The sequence below is a fragment of the Mobula hypostoma genome, chromosome 1 (genome assembly GCF_963921235.1).
Source record: "Mobula hypostoma chromosome 1, sMobHyp1.1, whole genome shotgun sequence".
Taxonomy (NCBI): Eukaryota; Metazoa; Chordata; class Chondrichthyes; order Myliobatiformes; family Myliobatidae; genus Mobula; species Mobula hypostoma.
The window spans coordinates 52,802,221-52,819,437 of NC_086097.1; the positions used below are offsets into that span (position 1 = coordinate 52,802,221).

General features: G+C 39.8%; 1 protein-coding gene across 3 annotated transcripts in view; it reads right to left on the reverse strand.

Moving 5' to 3' along the window:
- Positions 1 to 17,217, reverse strand: part of txndc16 (thioredoxin domain containing 16) — a 110,628-nt gene that overhangs the window by 13,313 nt on the left and 80,098 nt on the right. For all 3 annotated transcript variants that reach the window (XM_063048832.1, XM_063048814.1, XM_063048823.1), the window contains 4 exons: positions 14,578 to 14,702; positions 8,029 to 8,113; positions 2,841 to 2,979; positions 1,718 to 1,884 (listed from right to left, as the gene is read on the reverse strand). In XM_063048832.1, the coding sequence (XP_062904902.1) occupies positions 1,718 to 1,884; positions 2,841 to 2,979; positions 8,029 to 8,113; positions 14,578 to 14,702 (516 nt within the window). The remainder of the gene's footprint in view (positions 1 to 1,717; positions 1,885 to 2,840; positions 2,980 to 8,028; positions 8,114 to 14,577; positions 14,703 to 17,217) is intronic.

Below are 17,217 nucleotides of genomic sequence, written 5' to 3' on the forward strand. Positions count from 1 at the left end.
GACTTCCCAAAGTGAGGGCGTGGAATAGCACAGTAGGCATTCCTGATGGTGGTGTAGCAATGGTCCAGTGTGTTGTTTCCTCTGGTATTGCAAGTGATCTGTTGATGGTAATTGCTTAGTGATTTTTTTCAGACTGGCCTGGCTAAAATCTCCTAAAACAATGGTGAAGGCGTTAGGTTGCACTATTCGTGCATGTTGATCCCATTGGTCAAATCACCTAAAGCCTTATTGACATTGGCCTGAGGAGGAATGTATACTGCTACCAAAATAAACCCGGAATTAAAACATCAACTCCTGAAAAAGGAGGTTCTTACTTTTCTGTCCATTAAATAAATAATGAATTTAATGATTGGATATTGAGAAGATAGAAACCATAACCATAGAAACCATAGAAACTACAGCACAGAAACAGGCCCTTTAGCCCTTCTTGGCTGTGCCAAACCATTTTCTGCCTAGTCCCACTGACCTGCACACGGACCATATCCCTCCATACACCTCCCATCCATGTATCTATCCAATTTATTCTTAAATGTTAAAAAAGAACCCGCATTTACCACCTCGTCTGGCAGCTCATTCCATACTCCCACCACTCTCTGTGTGAAGAAGCCCCCGCTAATGTTCCCTTTAAACTTTTCCCCCCTCACCCTTAACCCATGTCCTCTGGTTTTTTCTCCCCTTGCCTCAGTGGAAAAAGCCTGCTTGCATTCACTCTATCTATACCCATCATAATCTTATATACCTCTATCAAATCTCCCCTCATTCTTCTACGCTCCAGGGAATAAAGTCCTAACCTATTCAACCTTTCTCTGTAACTGAGTTTCTCAAGTCCCGGCAACATCCTTGTAAACCTTCTCTGCACTCTTTCAACCTTATTTATATCCTTCCTGTAATTTGGTGACCAAAACTGAACACAATACTCCAGATTCGGCCTCACCAATGCCTTATACAACCTCATCATAACATTCCAGCTCTTATACTCAATACTTTGATTAACAAAGGCCAATGTACCAAAAGCTCTCTTTACGACCCTATCTACCTGTGACAACACTTTTAGGGAATTTTGTATCTGTATTCCCAGATCCCTCTGTTCCACTGCACTCCTCAGTGCCTTACCATTAACCCTGTATGTTCTACGTTGGTTTGTCCTTCCAACGTGCAATACCTCACACTTGTCAGTATTAAACTCCATCTGCCATTTTTCAGCCCATTTTTCCAGCTGGTCCAAGTCCCTCTGCAGGCTCTGAAAACCTTCCTCACTGTCTACTACACCTCCAATCTTGTGTTAGTTCATCAAATAACTTAAGTCCTAATGACCTGAAATCTAGAATGAAAGTATTGGAAAGAAAAACCTCCATGAATAGAACAAGCTGGTGTAAAAGGATCTAAAAATCACTGCTTGCATCTGTACTCTGCTTGGATGGATGACATTAGAATAAAATAATCTGAAAATGCATTTTGTTCAAGACACAAAGACATAAAATCTGTTTCTTTTATCCCCATTGTTGCTGATTAGACACAATTGAACTAAATTTAGTTTTTCAGGTAAAATTTCAGCATTCTTAACTGATAACACACAAAACACATTTTACAGCTAAGGAGAACACTTATGTAGCTAAAGAACCAGCTTTTTTTTCCAATTTATTATAAAAATTAACAGGAATCAAGTCTTTGAATCACCTAACCCAGTTAGGTTACTACGACAGAGGTTGCAACTCACAGATCAATCCAGCATGTGGTATAATTCTTCGTATGTCTTAATTTGGTAAATTCTGCAAGTTCTTCTTTGGCTTTCTCAGTTACAGTGTCATCATCATCAGTAAACAGAATGAGTAATGGTTTCAGTGGTCGGTAGAAAGTAGGGAGATTTTCCACCGTGAGCTCAGGCTACCATTGAAAAACAATTTGTTAAATTATACGATTGCAAAGACTTGCAATCATTAATAACAGACAAAGTCTACCTATACAATTACTAATTTTCAGTTTTAAGCTGATTTCCCAGTGCCAATGATAAATGTGCTTTACACATTTAAACACATTTGCTAATATCAGAGCACAAATACAAAACCGAATGAAAGGTATAAATGTATTAAACTTTCAACGGATTCTGTTTCAATTCTCATTGCTCAATGTACGTAATATAACAATAGCAGTTAACTAGAAGAGGTAGATTTGTCAGTCCATTTTGCTACTAGAGCCAAATTTTCATGGACTATTGGTTGACATATACTGACTGCCATTATCAAAGTGCGAACAAATTATTAACTATTAAATGACACTACAAATATTTATGTAAGTACATAATCAGAAACACAAATGACAAATTATAACGAGCAATAAAAATTGTTTGATATATTTTGAAATATTTTTAATTGAGTCTCTTTCTGACCAAGTAGATATACAGGAAAAAGTCCCATGCAGTATTTCTGAAAAGGCAGATGTTCTGTTTGTCTCTTTGCAAAGATTGCTCAATCAGACACTATCACCACAAATTTTTATCAGATAATTTACTCATTTGTTGATGTGGGACCTTATTGTATACTGCCTCGATTATGTCTTTACCTACATAACAATGACAGCACAACTCAGCACTTGTAATACATTATGGGGTATCCTGAGGATGTGAAAAAGTATTACATAAATACAGTTTATTCTTGCTGCAAAATTGGGAATTGACCAACTGAACCAAACCATTTTAAGGATAAAGCTAAATCATAATACAAGTCCTAAGTAAAAATCATAGCACTTAATGAAAATATAGAAGTGTGTTATATATGGTGCACAGAGAAAACAACTGAATATAATCTGTTTAGATGTTAACATTTGGGAGTAAAAATACCTACAAATCTTTCCAACATTGAACTTTTGATTGCAGATACAATCTCTTTAGCGTGAAATTTCTCAAGCTGAACTCCTTCTATGTGAGACTTCTCATGCTTCGCAAACACAAGAGCTGGTGGGACCACACCAAATCTCTGGGAGCTTGATGAAAATCCAGCAATTAAAATCAAGAATGAAAATAAAGTACCGTTTATTGAACATAAGTAACTTCTATTTCTGAATTAAAATAAAACAGTGTTCCTCCCCCCCACCCCCCCCCACCCCCCCAGAGGATGTCATCAATGTGCCTTTCTTTATTCAATATATTGTACATATTTTTATACATCGTTTCATTTTTGAGAATGTTTTAATCAAAATCATTCATACACAATTAACTGTAAAGCTAAAGAACAAAAACATATACATGACATTTTGAACAGAATTTAAAATCATTCTTTGTGAAATATGCCATATTCTATAGGCAAATATTGGTCATAACTTCAAGACAGATAATACAGTAAAACTTTATAACCTTGCATGTTGTTCTTAAAATGCTGATTTTACTAACTGCAGGCTGTATAAAAAAAACCTCTATTCGCAGCTTAATGAAAAATTGTAGCACATTTTGCCAAGGCAGTGACTGGCTGAGCCAGGGAGCAAATGCGACTCAGTTTACTACAGCAAGAGCTAGGAGCCAAATTGAATTCCATTGTGATGCAAAAAAAAACACAAAGCCATAAGCTCCACCCTTCATCTCTGCTGAAAGTTCACTGACCACATCCTGCCAGAGTTGCTTTCCCTTTCTCCACCAACTGTAAATACCAGCAGAGAAACAATTCCAAATATATTTTGATATTGTCCAATTCACTGTTACTGCTTCTCAGGACCTTGCAGCACAGTAAAATTAAAACCAGAGATTATAGAGAACAACATACACAAAGTACTAAAATAAGACCATAAGGTCATAAGACATTGGAACAGAATAAGGCCACTTGGTCCAACAAGTCTGCTCCACCATTTCATCATGGCTGATTTATTATCCCTCTCAACCCCATTCTCCTGTCTTCTCCTCATAACCTTTGACACCCCGACTAACCAAGAACCTATCAACTTCTCCTCCAAATATACTCAATGACTTGGCCTCTACAGCCATCCATGGCAATGAATTCCACAGATTCACCATCCTCTGGCTGAAGAAATTCCTTCTCACTTCTGTTCAAAATGGACATCCTTCTATTCCGAGGCTGTGCCTTCTCGTCCTAGACTCGCCCACGGTAGGAAACATCCTCTCCACACCCATCCTAACTAGGTTTCAGTGAGGTTCCCCACTCATTCTTCTAAACTCCAGTGATTACAGGCCCAGGGCCATCAAAAGAAAACCCTCCGATGTTAACCCTTTAATTACCGGAATTATTCTTGCGAAGCTTCTCTGCACACAGTCTCCAATGGTGGCACATATTTTCTTAAATAAGGGGCCCAAAACCCCTCACCGTATTCTAAGTACGGTCTGACAATGTCTTATAATGCCTCAGCATCACATCCTTGCTCTTATGTTCTAGTCTTCTCAAAATGAAAGCTAAGACTGCATTTGCCTTCCACACCGCCAACCCAACCTGCAAGATAACATTTAAGTAACCCTGCATAAAGGCCTCTGAGTCCCTTTGCACCTCTGATTTTTTTTAATTTTCTCCCTCTATAGAAAATAATTTACACCTTTAATCCATCTACCAAAGTGCATGACCATACACTGCCCTACACTATATTCCATCTGCCATTCCTTTGCCCATTCTCCCACTCTTTCTCAGTATTTCTGCAGACTCCCTAATTCCACCCATCCTTTATCATCTGCAAATTTGGCCATAAAGCTACAATTCCATCATCCAAATCACTGACATATAATATGAAAAGAAGTGGTCCCTACACCAATCCCTGCGGAACACCACTTGTCACTAGCAGCCAACCAAAATAGGCCCCTTTATTCCGACTCTTCACCTCCTGCCTATCAGTCAATCTTCTCTCCACGCTAGTAGCTTTCCCGTAATACCAAAGGCTCTCACCTTGTAAAGCAGCTTCAAGTGCAGCAGCTTGTCAAAGGCCTTCTTAAAATCTAAGCAAACAACATCCACTGACTCTCCTTTGTCTATCTTGGCTGTTATTTCTTCAAAGAATTCCAACAGTTTTATATGATTTGGCAAGATTTCCACTTAAGGAAACCATACTGATTTTGACCTATTTTATCATGCACCTCCAAGTACCCGGAAACCTGATCCTTAATAATGAACTCCAACATCTTCCCAACCTCTGAAGTCAGGCTAACTGATCTATAATTTCCTTTCATCTGCCTTCTTAAAGAGTGGTGTGACATTTGCGATTTTCCAGTCCTCCAAAACCATTCCAGAAGCCAGTGATTCTTGAAAGATCATTACTAATGCCTCCACAGTCTCTTCAGCTATCTCTTTTAGAAGTCTAGGATGTAGCCCATCTGATCCAAGTGACTTTTCTACCTTCAGACTTTTCAGCTTTCCAAGTACCTTCTCCTCTGCAATAGCAATTAAGCTGACCCCTGACCCAACACTCTCAAATTTCTGGCATACTGTGTCTTCCACAGTGAAGACTGATGAAGTTCATTCACCATCTGTTTGTCCCCCATTACTACCTCTCCAGCGTCATTTTCCAGTGGTCCAATATCCACTCCCGTCTCTCCTTTACATTTTATATATCTGAAAGAACTTTTGATATCGTCGTTTGTATTATTGGCTAGCTTACCTTCATATTTCATCTTTTCTCTCTTTATTTCCTTTTAGTTCCCTTCTGTTGGTTTTTAAAGGATTCCCAATTTGGTAATTTTCCACTTTTTTTTGCTATATTATATGCCCTTTCATTTCCTTTTATGCTGTCTCTGACTTCCCTAGTTAGACACAGTTGCCTCATTCTCCCTTTAGAATGCTTTTTCATCTTCGGGATGTTTCTATCCTGTGCATTCCAAATTGCCCCCAGAAACTCCAGCCATTGCTGCTCTGCCATCATATCTGCTAGTGTTCCCTTCCAATCAACTTTGGCCAGCTCCTCTCTCATGCTTATGTAACTCACTTTACTCCACTGTAACACTGATACTTCGGACTTTAGCTTCTCCCTCTCAAACAGGGTGAATTCTATCATAATACGATCACTGCCTCCTAAGGGTTCCTTTATCTTAAGCTCCCTAATCAAATCTGGTACATTACTCAACACCCAATCCCGAACTGCCTTTCCCATAGTGGGTTCAATCACAAGGTGCTCTAAAAGGCCATTTCAGAGGCATTCTGCAAATTCCTTCTCCTGGGATCCAGCACCAACCTGATTTTCCCAACCTACCTGCATATTGAAATCCTCCATGACTATTGTAGCATTGCAATTTTTATATCCCTTTTCTACCTCCCATTGCAATTTGTGTTTCACATCCTGGCTGTTGTATCTGCAGTTTCTTAACTCTACCACAAGGATTCTATATCTTCCGAACCTATGTTACCTCATTTATGCATCACCAGAGCCAACCATCCCTCCACCGCCTACTTTCCTATCCTTTCAATACTATCTGTATCCTCGGAGGTTATGCTCCCCAATTATGATTTTATGTCAGCCATGATTCAGTGATGCCCACATCATGCCTGCCAATATTGCCTACATTGTTCCATATACTGCAAGCATTCAAATAAAAACACTGTCAGTGCTGTATTCATCAGCTTTTGCTGGTCCTTTCTCATAGTCTCACTACACAGTACATATACCAACTGACCCATCCTCATCCCCATCACTCCGGTTCCCTTCCCCTGCCAAATTCATTTAAGCAATCCCCAACAGCTCTTGCAAACTTGCCAGTGAAGATATTGGTTGCCCTTCGGTTCAGGTGTAACCCGTCCTTTTTGCACAGGTCATACCTTCCCCAGAAGACATCCTAATGATCCATAAATATGAAACCCTGTCCCTTGCGCTGATTCCTCAGCCACGCATTCATCTGCCAACTCATCCTATTCTTACCCTCATCGGTGCGTGTCACAGGCAGCTATCCAAAAATTACTAGCCTGGAGGTCCTGCTTTTCATCTTTCTACTGAACTCCTTATATTCTCTCTTCAGGACCTCCTGAAGCCAGAATATAGGGAGTTAGGTAGAAAGTGGCAAAGTAGGACCTCCAGGGTAGTAATGTCTATTTCTCACACATATTCATGTGTCTTAGGCACTTTGACACACATTACAAAAAAATTGTGTTGGATATAGCGCTTGTGTACAATATAATACAAGGGAGGTCCTACCATGCAACATTTGAAATAGCAACAAACTATTACAGCATTTTGAATATGATTTATTGCACAACTTGAAAGTAAGTTAAAGTCTCAGGCCCTAAGATATAGGAGCAGAATTCGGCCATTCGGCCCATCGAGTCTGCTCTACTATTTCATCAAGGCTCATCCATTCCCCTCTCAGCCCATTCTCCAGCCTTCTCTCCATAACCTTTGATACCATGACCAGAACCTTCTCTCCATAACCTTTGATACCATGACTAATCAAGAACCTATATTTAAGAACTCCACTTTAAATACTTTTAATGACTTGGCTCCAGAGCTGTCCATGGCAATGAATTCCACAGACTCACCACCCTCTGGCTAAATAAATTCTTCCTCATCTCAGCACTAAATGGATGGCCCTCTATCCTGACGCTGTGCCCTCTGATCCTAGACCCACCCACAATAGGAAACATCCTCTCCACATCCACTGCATCTCAGCACTAAATGGATGTCCCTCTATCCTGACACTGTGCCCTCTGATCCTAGACGCACCCACAATAAGAAACATCCTCTCTACATCCACTCTATTCCAGCACTAAATGGATGTCCCTCTATCCTGACACCATGCCTTCTGATCCCAGACTTACCCACTATAGGAAACATCCTCTCCATATCCACTCTATCTCAGCCTGTCAATATTCAATAGGTTTCAATGAGATCGCCTCTTATTCTTCTAAACTCCAATGAGCCCACAGCCATCAAATGTTCCTCATACGTTAACTGCTTCTTTCCAGAATCATTCTTATTAATCCCCTCTGGACCTTCTCCAGTGTAAGCACATCCTATCTTAAATATAGATCGCTAATCAAAGTTACAATATATCTCAAAATTCTAAGTATAACCATAATCGTCATTTATCTGAAAAAAGAATGTTACAAAATGACTTACAGATATGGATAGTCATTCCCTATATAACATCCAGTGGCCACAATGCCCCGCAGGGAATTAGCTGCCTTAATAAAATCAACATGCTCTGAAAAAGATAAAGTCAGAGAATTTATGACAATAGGCCTACGAAGCCATCAAAATATTATTAAAAGATAGTGCACAGAATTGCAATTAGATCTCAGGATATTGCTGATATAACTGTACACATATTATAATAGGAAAGATGTCAACAAAATTGAGAGCGTACAGAGGAGGTTTACTAGAACGTTGCCTGGGTTTGATCTCCTAAGTTACAGAGAAAGGTTGAACAAGTTGGGTCTTTATTCTTTGGAGCGTAGAAGGTTGAGGGGGGACTTGACAGAGATATTTAAAATTATGAGGGGGATAGATAGAGTTGATGTGGATAGGCTTTTTCCATTGAGAGTGGGGGAGTTTCAAACAAGAGGACATGAGTTGAGAGTTAAGGGGCAAAAGTTTAGGGGTAACATGAGGGGGAACTTCTTTACTCAGAAAGTGGTAGCTGTGTGGAATGAGCTTCCAGCAGAAGTGGCTGAGGCAGGTTTGATGTTGTCATTTAAAGTTAAATTGGATAGCTATATGGACAGGAAAGGAATGGAGGGTTATGGGCTGAGTGCAGGTCGGTGGGACTAGGTGAGAGTAAGAGTTCGGCACGGACTAGAGGGGCCGAGATGGCCTGTTTCCGAGCTGTAATTGTTATATGGTTATATTCATCCATGTAGATTCTGTATAAACACAAGTAAACCACTCTTTAAGGTTTCGTACTGCCAATTTTTTTTTCTCTTACTGTAATTTGAGTTTGGCAGTTAAACAATTTTAACGAACTAGCAAAGACTCCAGATTTAGTAATTGTGATGTAGCAATTATGCTGAGACTAGCAACCCAGGGACTGTGAAATTAGATGCAAACAGAATGTTCCTCTGTTGATTTCTGTCCAATGATGGAAAGCTGCCTCCTCAGTTTGATCAGCAGTCCATGGGTCTCTTGATCAAGATTAAATGTTGGCTGTCAATACTGTCGGAATTCCCACCAGTAACTAGAGACAAGAAATTACTGTGACTTTCCCAGATTCGTCCATGCCTAGAGTACTACAGTGTACTTCAATCATTTCATTTGTCAGTCACCATTGGCAGAACGGCCTAACGCATCACATTCAGTGATCAGTGACAGAAGTTAGAAGAATCAGCCAAAGATGAAGAACCTGAGAAGAATATTCAATAAGCAAAGCAACAGAGCGGTTACCTGGTGGTCCTGCTATTAAAAAGGAAAGGACATGTTCAAATAGAAAGAAAAAAAACTGCACATTAATCATGTACGATAGTGAAACACTCCGGTTCTGTTGACCATGTTAGTCTAGGGAAGACAATCTCCGGACCAGCCAAACGTGTAAAATTGAGGCACGTGCCCACCCCAAAACCCACTATTTGTGTGGATGCTGTGTCATTCGTTACCTTGTTACAAATGAGTGCTACAAAATAACAGACAGTACACAATTAAAAGATTTCGCTTTATAGTTCTTAATTTGACTAAAGGGTTAGTAAAGAAAGAACAAAAAAAGGGCCCATTTTAATGCAACAGTCTAATGGAGCTCACAGTTTCCCTGTCGCCGATCCTCCTTCGATCTCACCCTGGGCTTCGTCGAATCACAGCCCCACTCCTACAACCTCTTCCCTCCAGCATCTTCTCTCTTCATCCCCTTAACGAAAGCCCCAAGCCCAACCTTTGTGTCCCTCACCAGAGAAACCTCCCCTTAATCCGATGGCACACAATTCTCCTATCTCTCATCCTCAACAGTAACCCAAACAAGCAGCTTGCAGAGAACAGCAAAAAAATCAAATACAGAACAAAATAACATTAAAAAAATATGGACCAGGGCATTACAATAGTAAGGTAGGATACAGTTTCAGTGTTTGGACTAGGGGTATAAATGATCAATCTTGTGAAACAAGTTCAAAGCAAATTTCATCAGCTGAGGCATTTAAATCAGGTTTATTATCACCAGCATGTGACATGAAATTTGTTAAGCAGTTCAGTGCAATAGATAATATAGGAGAGAAAAAAAACTAATAATAAATAAATAAATAAATTACAGTATATGTATATTGAATAGATTTTAAAAACATGCAAAAAACAGAAATACTGTATATTAAAAAAGGTGAGGTAGTGTCCAAGGGTTAAATGTCCATTTAGGAATCGGATGGCAGAGGGGAAGAGGGGAAGAAGCTGTTCCTGAATCACTGAGTGTGTGCCTACAGGCTTCTGTACCTCCTACCTGATGGTAACAGTGAGAAAAGGGCATACCCTGGGTGCTGGAAGTCCTTAATAATGGACACTGACTTTCTGAGACACTGCTCCCTAAAGATGTTCTGTGTACTTTGTAGGCTAGTGCCCAAGATGGAGCTGACTAGATTTACAATCCTCTGCAGCTCCTTTCAGTCCTGTGCAGTAGCCCCCCCCCCCATACCAGACAGTGATGCAGCCTGTCAGAATGCTTTCCACGGTACAACTATAGAAGTTTTTGAGTGTATCTGTTGACTTGCCAAATCTCTTCAAACTCCCAATGAAGTGCTGTCTTGCTTTCTTTATAACTACATCGATATGTTGGGACCAGGTTAGATCCTCAGAGATCTTGACACCCAAGAACTTGAAACTGCTCACTCTCTCCACTTCTGATCCCTCTATGAGGATTGGTATGTGTTCCTTCACCTTACCCTTCCTGAAGTCCACAATCAGCTCTTTCGTCTTACTGACATTGAGTGCCAGGTTGTTGCTGTGGCACCACTCCACTAGTTGGGATATCTCACTCCTGTACGCCCTCTCGTCACCACCTGAGATTCTACGAATAATGGTTGTATCATCAGCAAATTTATAGATGATGTTTCAGCTATGCCTAGCCACAAAGTCATGGGTATATAGAGAGAAGAGCAGTGGGCTAAGCACACACCCCTGAGGTGCACCAGTGTTGATCGTCAGCGAGGAGGATATGTTATCACCAATCTGCACAGATTGTGGTCTTCCGGTTAGGAAGTTGAGGATCCAATTGCAGAGGGATGTACAGAGGCCCAGGTTCTGCAACTTTCTCAATCAGGATTGTGGGAATGATGGTATTAAATGCTGAGCTATAGTCGATGAACAGCATCCTGACATAGGTGTTTGTGTTGCCCAGGTGGTCTAAAGCCATGTAGAGAGTCATTGAGATTGTGTCTGCTGTTGACCTACTGTGACAATACACAAATTGCAATAGGTCCAGGTCCTTGCTGAGGCAGGAGTTCAGTCTAGTCATAACCAACCTCTCAAAGCATCTCATCACTGTCGCTGTGAATGCTACCGGGCGATAGTCATTAAGGCAGTTCACATTATTCTTCATAGGCACTGGTATAATTGTTGCCTTTTTGAAGCGTGGGAACTTCTGCCTGTAGCAGTGAGAGGTTGAAAATGTCTTTGAATACTCCTGCCAGTTGGTTGGCACAGGCTTTCAGAGCCTTACCAGGTACTCCATCGGGACCTTACGCCTTGGGAGGGTTCATTTTCTTCAAAGACAGCCTAACATCAGCCTCTGACACAGAGATCACAGGGTCATTAAAATTCAACTCATTAAAACTGTTATATAAATCTAATAAAATTAATAAGGGGTATGAATTTACAAATTGGCATAAAATCCATCATGTTTACCAACACTCATTATGGAAGCAAAGTTACCATCTTTAACTTGGCCAATGCAAACCCTTGCCTACACTTGCATAGACTCTAAGCTGTGCTCAGAAGAAACTTAGTTCAGAGATATTTCAAGGGAAACAACAAATTCTGGCCAATCACCAAGGTCTAAAAACTGTGAATAAATAAACTTTTAAAAGAAACACAAGGTAATTTTGACAAAGACAAGCATTTCAAATTTAATAAGAAATAGTGAGCCAAATAAATGTTAGCAGAGATGGATGAAAAATGAGAATGGGATTTTGGTATGGAACAGATCTCAGGCAGTAGAGGTTTTGGACAAGCAGAAGTTCATTTATTGTGGAGTTTTGCATAGAATTAGAAAAATAAAAGCTAGAGACTACAAGGGTATAATTAAGTGTTTCAGTAATAATGGATCATTCATAAATCTGACAGCAGAGGAGAAGAAATTGATCCTGAGTTGTTGAGTTTATATCTTCAGGCTCCTGAACCTCGTCTCTGATGGTAGTAATGAGAAAAGGACATGTCCCAGAGGAGGGTCCTTAATGACAGATGCTGCCTCTTTAAGCTGTCCTTGATGGTAGGGAGAGCTGTATCCTTGAAATATCTGCAGCCACTTGTGATCCTGTGCATTTGAAGCTCCATGTCAGGCTGTAACACAACCAGTCAGAATGCCCTCCATCGGAGAGGGAGGAGGTGTTAGCAGCGCACCACGCACGCGCAGCTCTCCGGTGAAAATGATATCATATCCATTAAATAGGGGCCGTGGACAATTCTGATTTGACGGAGGCAGACGTGAAAGCACAGAGGAACATCTGGAGAAATTTCTGAAACGCCAGTTTGCTGCCATTGTTACTGCGCAATTGAGAATGTTCTGGAGGGAAGGCCTCAAAATCCCTGGCTTTGCCTGCTGCTGGCGACCAAGAATGAGGTTGAATCGTTCGGACAGAGATGGTACTCGGTGTCAGAGGGTTGATCGGAGGCTCGAAGTTTTCGGACGACTCAGAGTTGGACTGTGGCCGGGCATGGCAGGGAGAGTTTTCTTCCTTCTCCTGTCTGTGTGAGATGTGGGACTTTGAGAAACTTTGAACTCTTTTACTGTGCCATGGCCTGTTCTTCATCAAGTTATGGCATTGTTGCACTGTTGTAACTATATGTTATAATTATGTGGTTTTGTTAGTTTTTCCAGTCTTGGTCTGTCCTGTGTTTTGTGATATCACACCAGAGGAATATTGTATCATTCCTTAACGCATGCATTACTAAATGACAATAAAAGAGGACTGCGTGTCCTCATAATCTAATCTAATCTAATCATAGGCGTATAGAAATTTGCCAGAGTCTTTGGTGACGTAACAAATCTCCTCAGATTTCGAGCCACTGGCATGCTTTCTTCATGATGGCAACAATGTGTTCAGCCCAGAACCGACCTGTTGAGATGTTGACACCCTGGAATTTACAACTGTTCGGCCTTTCCACCACTGGTCCCTCAATGAAGATTGGTCTGTGTTCTCCTAACTTCACCTCCATGAAGTGTACAATCAGTTTCTTGGTCTTGCTGATGTTTATGTGAGATTGTTGTTGCAACGCCATGCAACCAGAGAAATTGTACCTGCTGTAGCCCTGTTGTACTCTCGGTGTTCTTGTGCATGAGTTACAATAAGTTAGCATACAGATGCAGCAAATGGTTGGGCAGGCAAATAGCATATTGCCCTTTATAACCAAATGACAGGTATTTAGAAATATGGAAGAATTTTTATGATTGCACGGGAACCACGTGAGGTGTAGTTTTGATTTCCCTGTTAAGGAAACTATGTACTGGCATTGGAAGCAGTACAAGAGAGATTCATGAGTTGAATTCCTGTTATGAGAGGGTTGTCATATCAAAAGTGGCTGAAGAAGTTAGAACTATATTCTTTGTAGTATAGGAAAATGAGGAGTGGTCTTATTGAAAAGTACAAAATTATGAGGATCATGACATCATAAGTGTTGAGATGTTTCCACTAGTAGGAGAATCACAAACAAGAGAACGTTGTTACATGAAAAGAGGACAGTCATATAAAACTAACTTGCTTAGGACTTTCTTCTTCAGGAGGATGAATAATAACAAGAATGTTCTATCCTGAAGGGTTGTCGTGGCTAGATCTTTGTGGATAAAAACAGAAAATTCTGGAAACATTCAGTTGGTCAAGCAATAACTGTGGAGAAAGAAAGGCAAGTCTTGAAAAGAGCTCATGGGTTTTAAAGAGTCTTCAGAAAGTTATGGAATGAATAGTTCACCACTAAAGAAGATACAGGAGTTTAAAGCACAGTAAAAAAATATGCAGGTTGTAAATTAGGCAATGAGGAGGAAAGTATGAGAATCCGTTCTGAAAGCTCACAAGGATAACAAAAAGTAGTAGTGGATGTGAAATCGAAAAAGAATGGGAAATACTGCCATGATAGAGAGAGTCATCATTTCAAAACAGGCGTGGATTTTGACACTTTGCTGAGAATCAAACAGTACACAAAGATTACATACTATTGGGTTCAAAAAGCTAAGAAAGGGGTGGGATTTCTATTTGGTAATACAACATCACTGAACAATATCAGTGAAAATTAGCTGGCAACACGGTATCTGTAATATAACTTGAGTGGATGATCTGAGGTAAAGTTGAGGTCATTGAAATACATATTGAATATACTGCTAAACCTGAGATTTATCTAGGATTTAGGCCATGCCATTTATGAAAGTTGTCTTTTGATTCTGATTTCTATTAGCTTGCCTTTAGGAAACAAAGCAAAGCTCACTTCCTGTGTTATGCTTGAATATGATAGTGATTATCTACTCAGTGAGTTCACTTGACGATTTATGTTTACCTTTGTCCAGGTCTGGACTGAATAATCCTACAACAGAAACGTTCTGATACAGTTTGAGATCTCCACTTAGATAGGCTTCAATATCTTCTGTTGTTGTTAATTTGGCAGGATTAGCCAGCCTACTCCTAAAATGAAGAACAAATGGAAAGCGTCAAACAATGCCAAGAAATCACAGAACTTGGTAAATCATTAATATTTGTAAAGGTGCCAGAATAATTGCAAACTATATAAACACTCAACAGTAAATAATAACAATCAAGTCGAACTTACTCAGCAAAGAAACTAGCCATATTTTTACTTGCGTTCCTGATGCAGTAAGCTAGTAGGTCTTATACAATACTTAGCTTTCAAACCATGCTTCTTACAAATCTAAACCTAATGATTATCTTAACCAGTCATATCAAATTCTTCAAAATAGAATATGGTGGAGAGATACCTTCTGATGAACACAATGGTGCAACAGATTTGCCATATTTGCAGAATTTAAACAGAAAAGTGGTTATAGTAAGATCTGAAGCCAGTCATCAAATATAGTACTGAGCTACAGGTATATAAAAAGATAAGATAGAGATAACCAAACCATTTCTAAATATGGTCGGTTTTAGAGCATTCTGGAGAATGAATGCCGTCGAGAAGTTTAGGGAGGAAGTTCAGAGGCTTTGACAGCCCAAAATGTGGCCATCAAAGGCAGAGAGATCAATGATGAGGAGTTTCAAAAGGTCATCAGTGCTGCAATGAAAATATCAGGAAAGAATATAGTACAAGATTACAAAGTTAGGCCACAGTGAAGTCATGGCAGATTCAAAAATGAGGATGCAAACATTAAAATCAAGTTAAACAAGCACAGAAATGATTAGTTTAATATTTTAAAGTTTAGAATAGGACATATGCCACTCCCATTTAGGGAAGGGTCAACTTCAATGGATGAAACATCTGGCTCAGGGAAACTGGAGACAAAGACTGGCAGGGTGCAAGGTTTCAGCTACAATGCACACGTATTCCCAGTGAGGGAGAAGTGTAGTAAAATTAAAGACAATTCTCCATGGAAAATAAGAGAGTACAAGATAGATGTCAGGTTGCTTTCATAAATGAGAACAAGAAGTGAAGCAAAAAAAAAATTAGAAGCAAAGAGAGAGCATGACAAAATATTGGCAGCAAATATAGTGCCTTGAAGAATTATTCAGCTCCCAACCCTTTGTTCATGTAAATGAGAATTACAGCTGGGGATTGTGAACAATTTAACTGAAATGTTTTATTTGTGAATCACCTTGTTTTCACAGTAGAGCCCAAAAAAATGGAAAATTGTAAAGCATGAAAAATTTAAAATTCAAAAACTTAAATCTCAGCACTTCAAAAGTAGTCATCCCCATTTGCGCAGTACTTAGTTGAAACACCTATTGCAGCTATTACAGCCAGTAGTCTTTTTGGATTAATCTCTAATATTAGCTGTGCACAACATGACGGAGCAAGATTTGTCCATTCCTCCTTGCAAAATTGCTCAAGCTGTGCCAAGTTAGTTGGGGAGTGGAAGTGGACAGCAATCTTGAGGCCTTGTCAGAGATGTTTGATTGGGTTAAGATCAGGACTCTGACTGGGCGACTCAAGCACATCAATTTTCTTCAATTGAAGCCATTCCATGGTTGCTCTGACAGTATGCTTTGGGTCATTGTCCTGCTGAAAGACAAACTTCCTCTATAGTTCATGCTTTCTGGCAGAGGCTAGCAGGTTTATATACAAGATCTCTCTGTATTTAGCAGCATTCATTTTCCCATCAATCCTGACCGGATTTCCAGTCCCTTCTGCTGAAAAACATTCCCATAGCATGATGCTACTTTGTAGTGGGGATGGTGTTACCTTGCTGATGTACAGTATTAGGTTTACGCTACATGCACCATTAAAAGAAAACATATCCTGGTTGTAAAGACTTTGCAAAGTGTCACTTAGAAAATACTGAAAAGATGTGGAAGAAGGGCTTGTGGTTGGATGAGATTAAAGTAGAATACTGGTCTCAACACTAAGCAGTAGGCGTGGCATAAATCTACTTTAGGTCTGGATTTATGTTTCAAAATCATTGCATCTTGATTTGTAAAACTGGGCAACAGCAATGAACAATAATTTAGTTTGAATCACACTTAACCTATAACATGAAACTTTCAAGCAACCCCAAATGTTTTTTACTCAAATGCACAAAACAAAACTGCAATTTTTCTACTGTGATTAGATCCCTGAAGGAATATGTTAATGTAATGTAATTATGTCAAGTAGACGGGAGAATTGAACATTCTTAACAGCTGTATATCCTCAGCATGCTGCACCCTTCAGATTATCAGCGACCATCAGCACTCTCTTAACATCCGATATGTTGAAAAATAGGCTGGGGAGTGTCGGAATTAGTAAGGTGAAGGACCTTTTAACACCAAAACCTCAAAACAATGCTAATCACTATGCTTCCCACCAAACCATCTAAAAAAAATCAGATATGACAAATTTTCCCAGAAAAGTATTAGTACATCAGAGAAGTTAAGTAAATAAATGATTGTTTGTAGAAGTTCATGCCTCAAGGACATGCTCAAAAATGCTGCATCAATCATCAAAGACCCCATAACCCAAGATACGCCCTCTTCTCATCGCTACTATTGA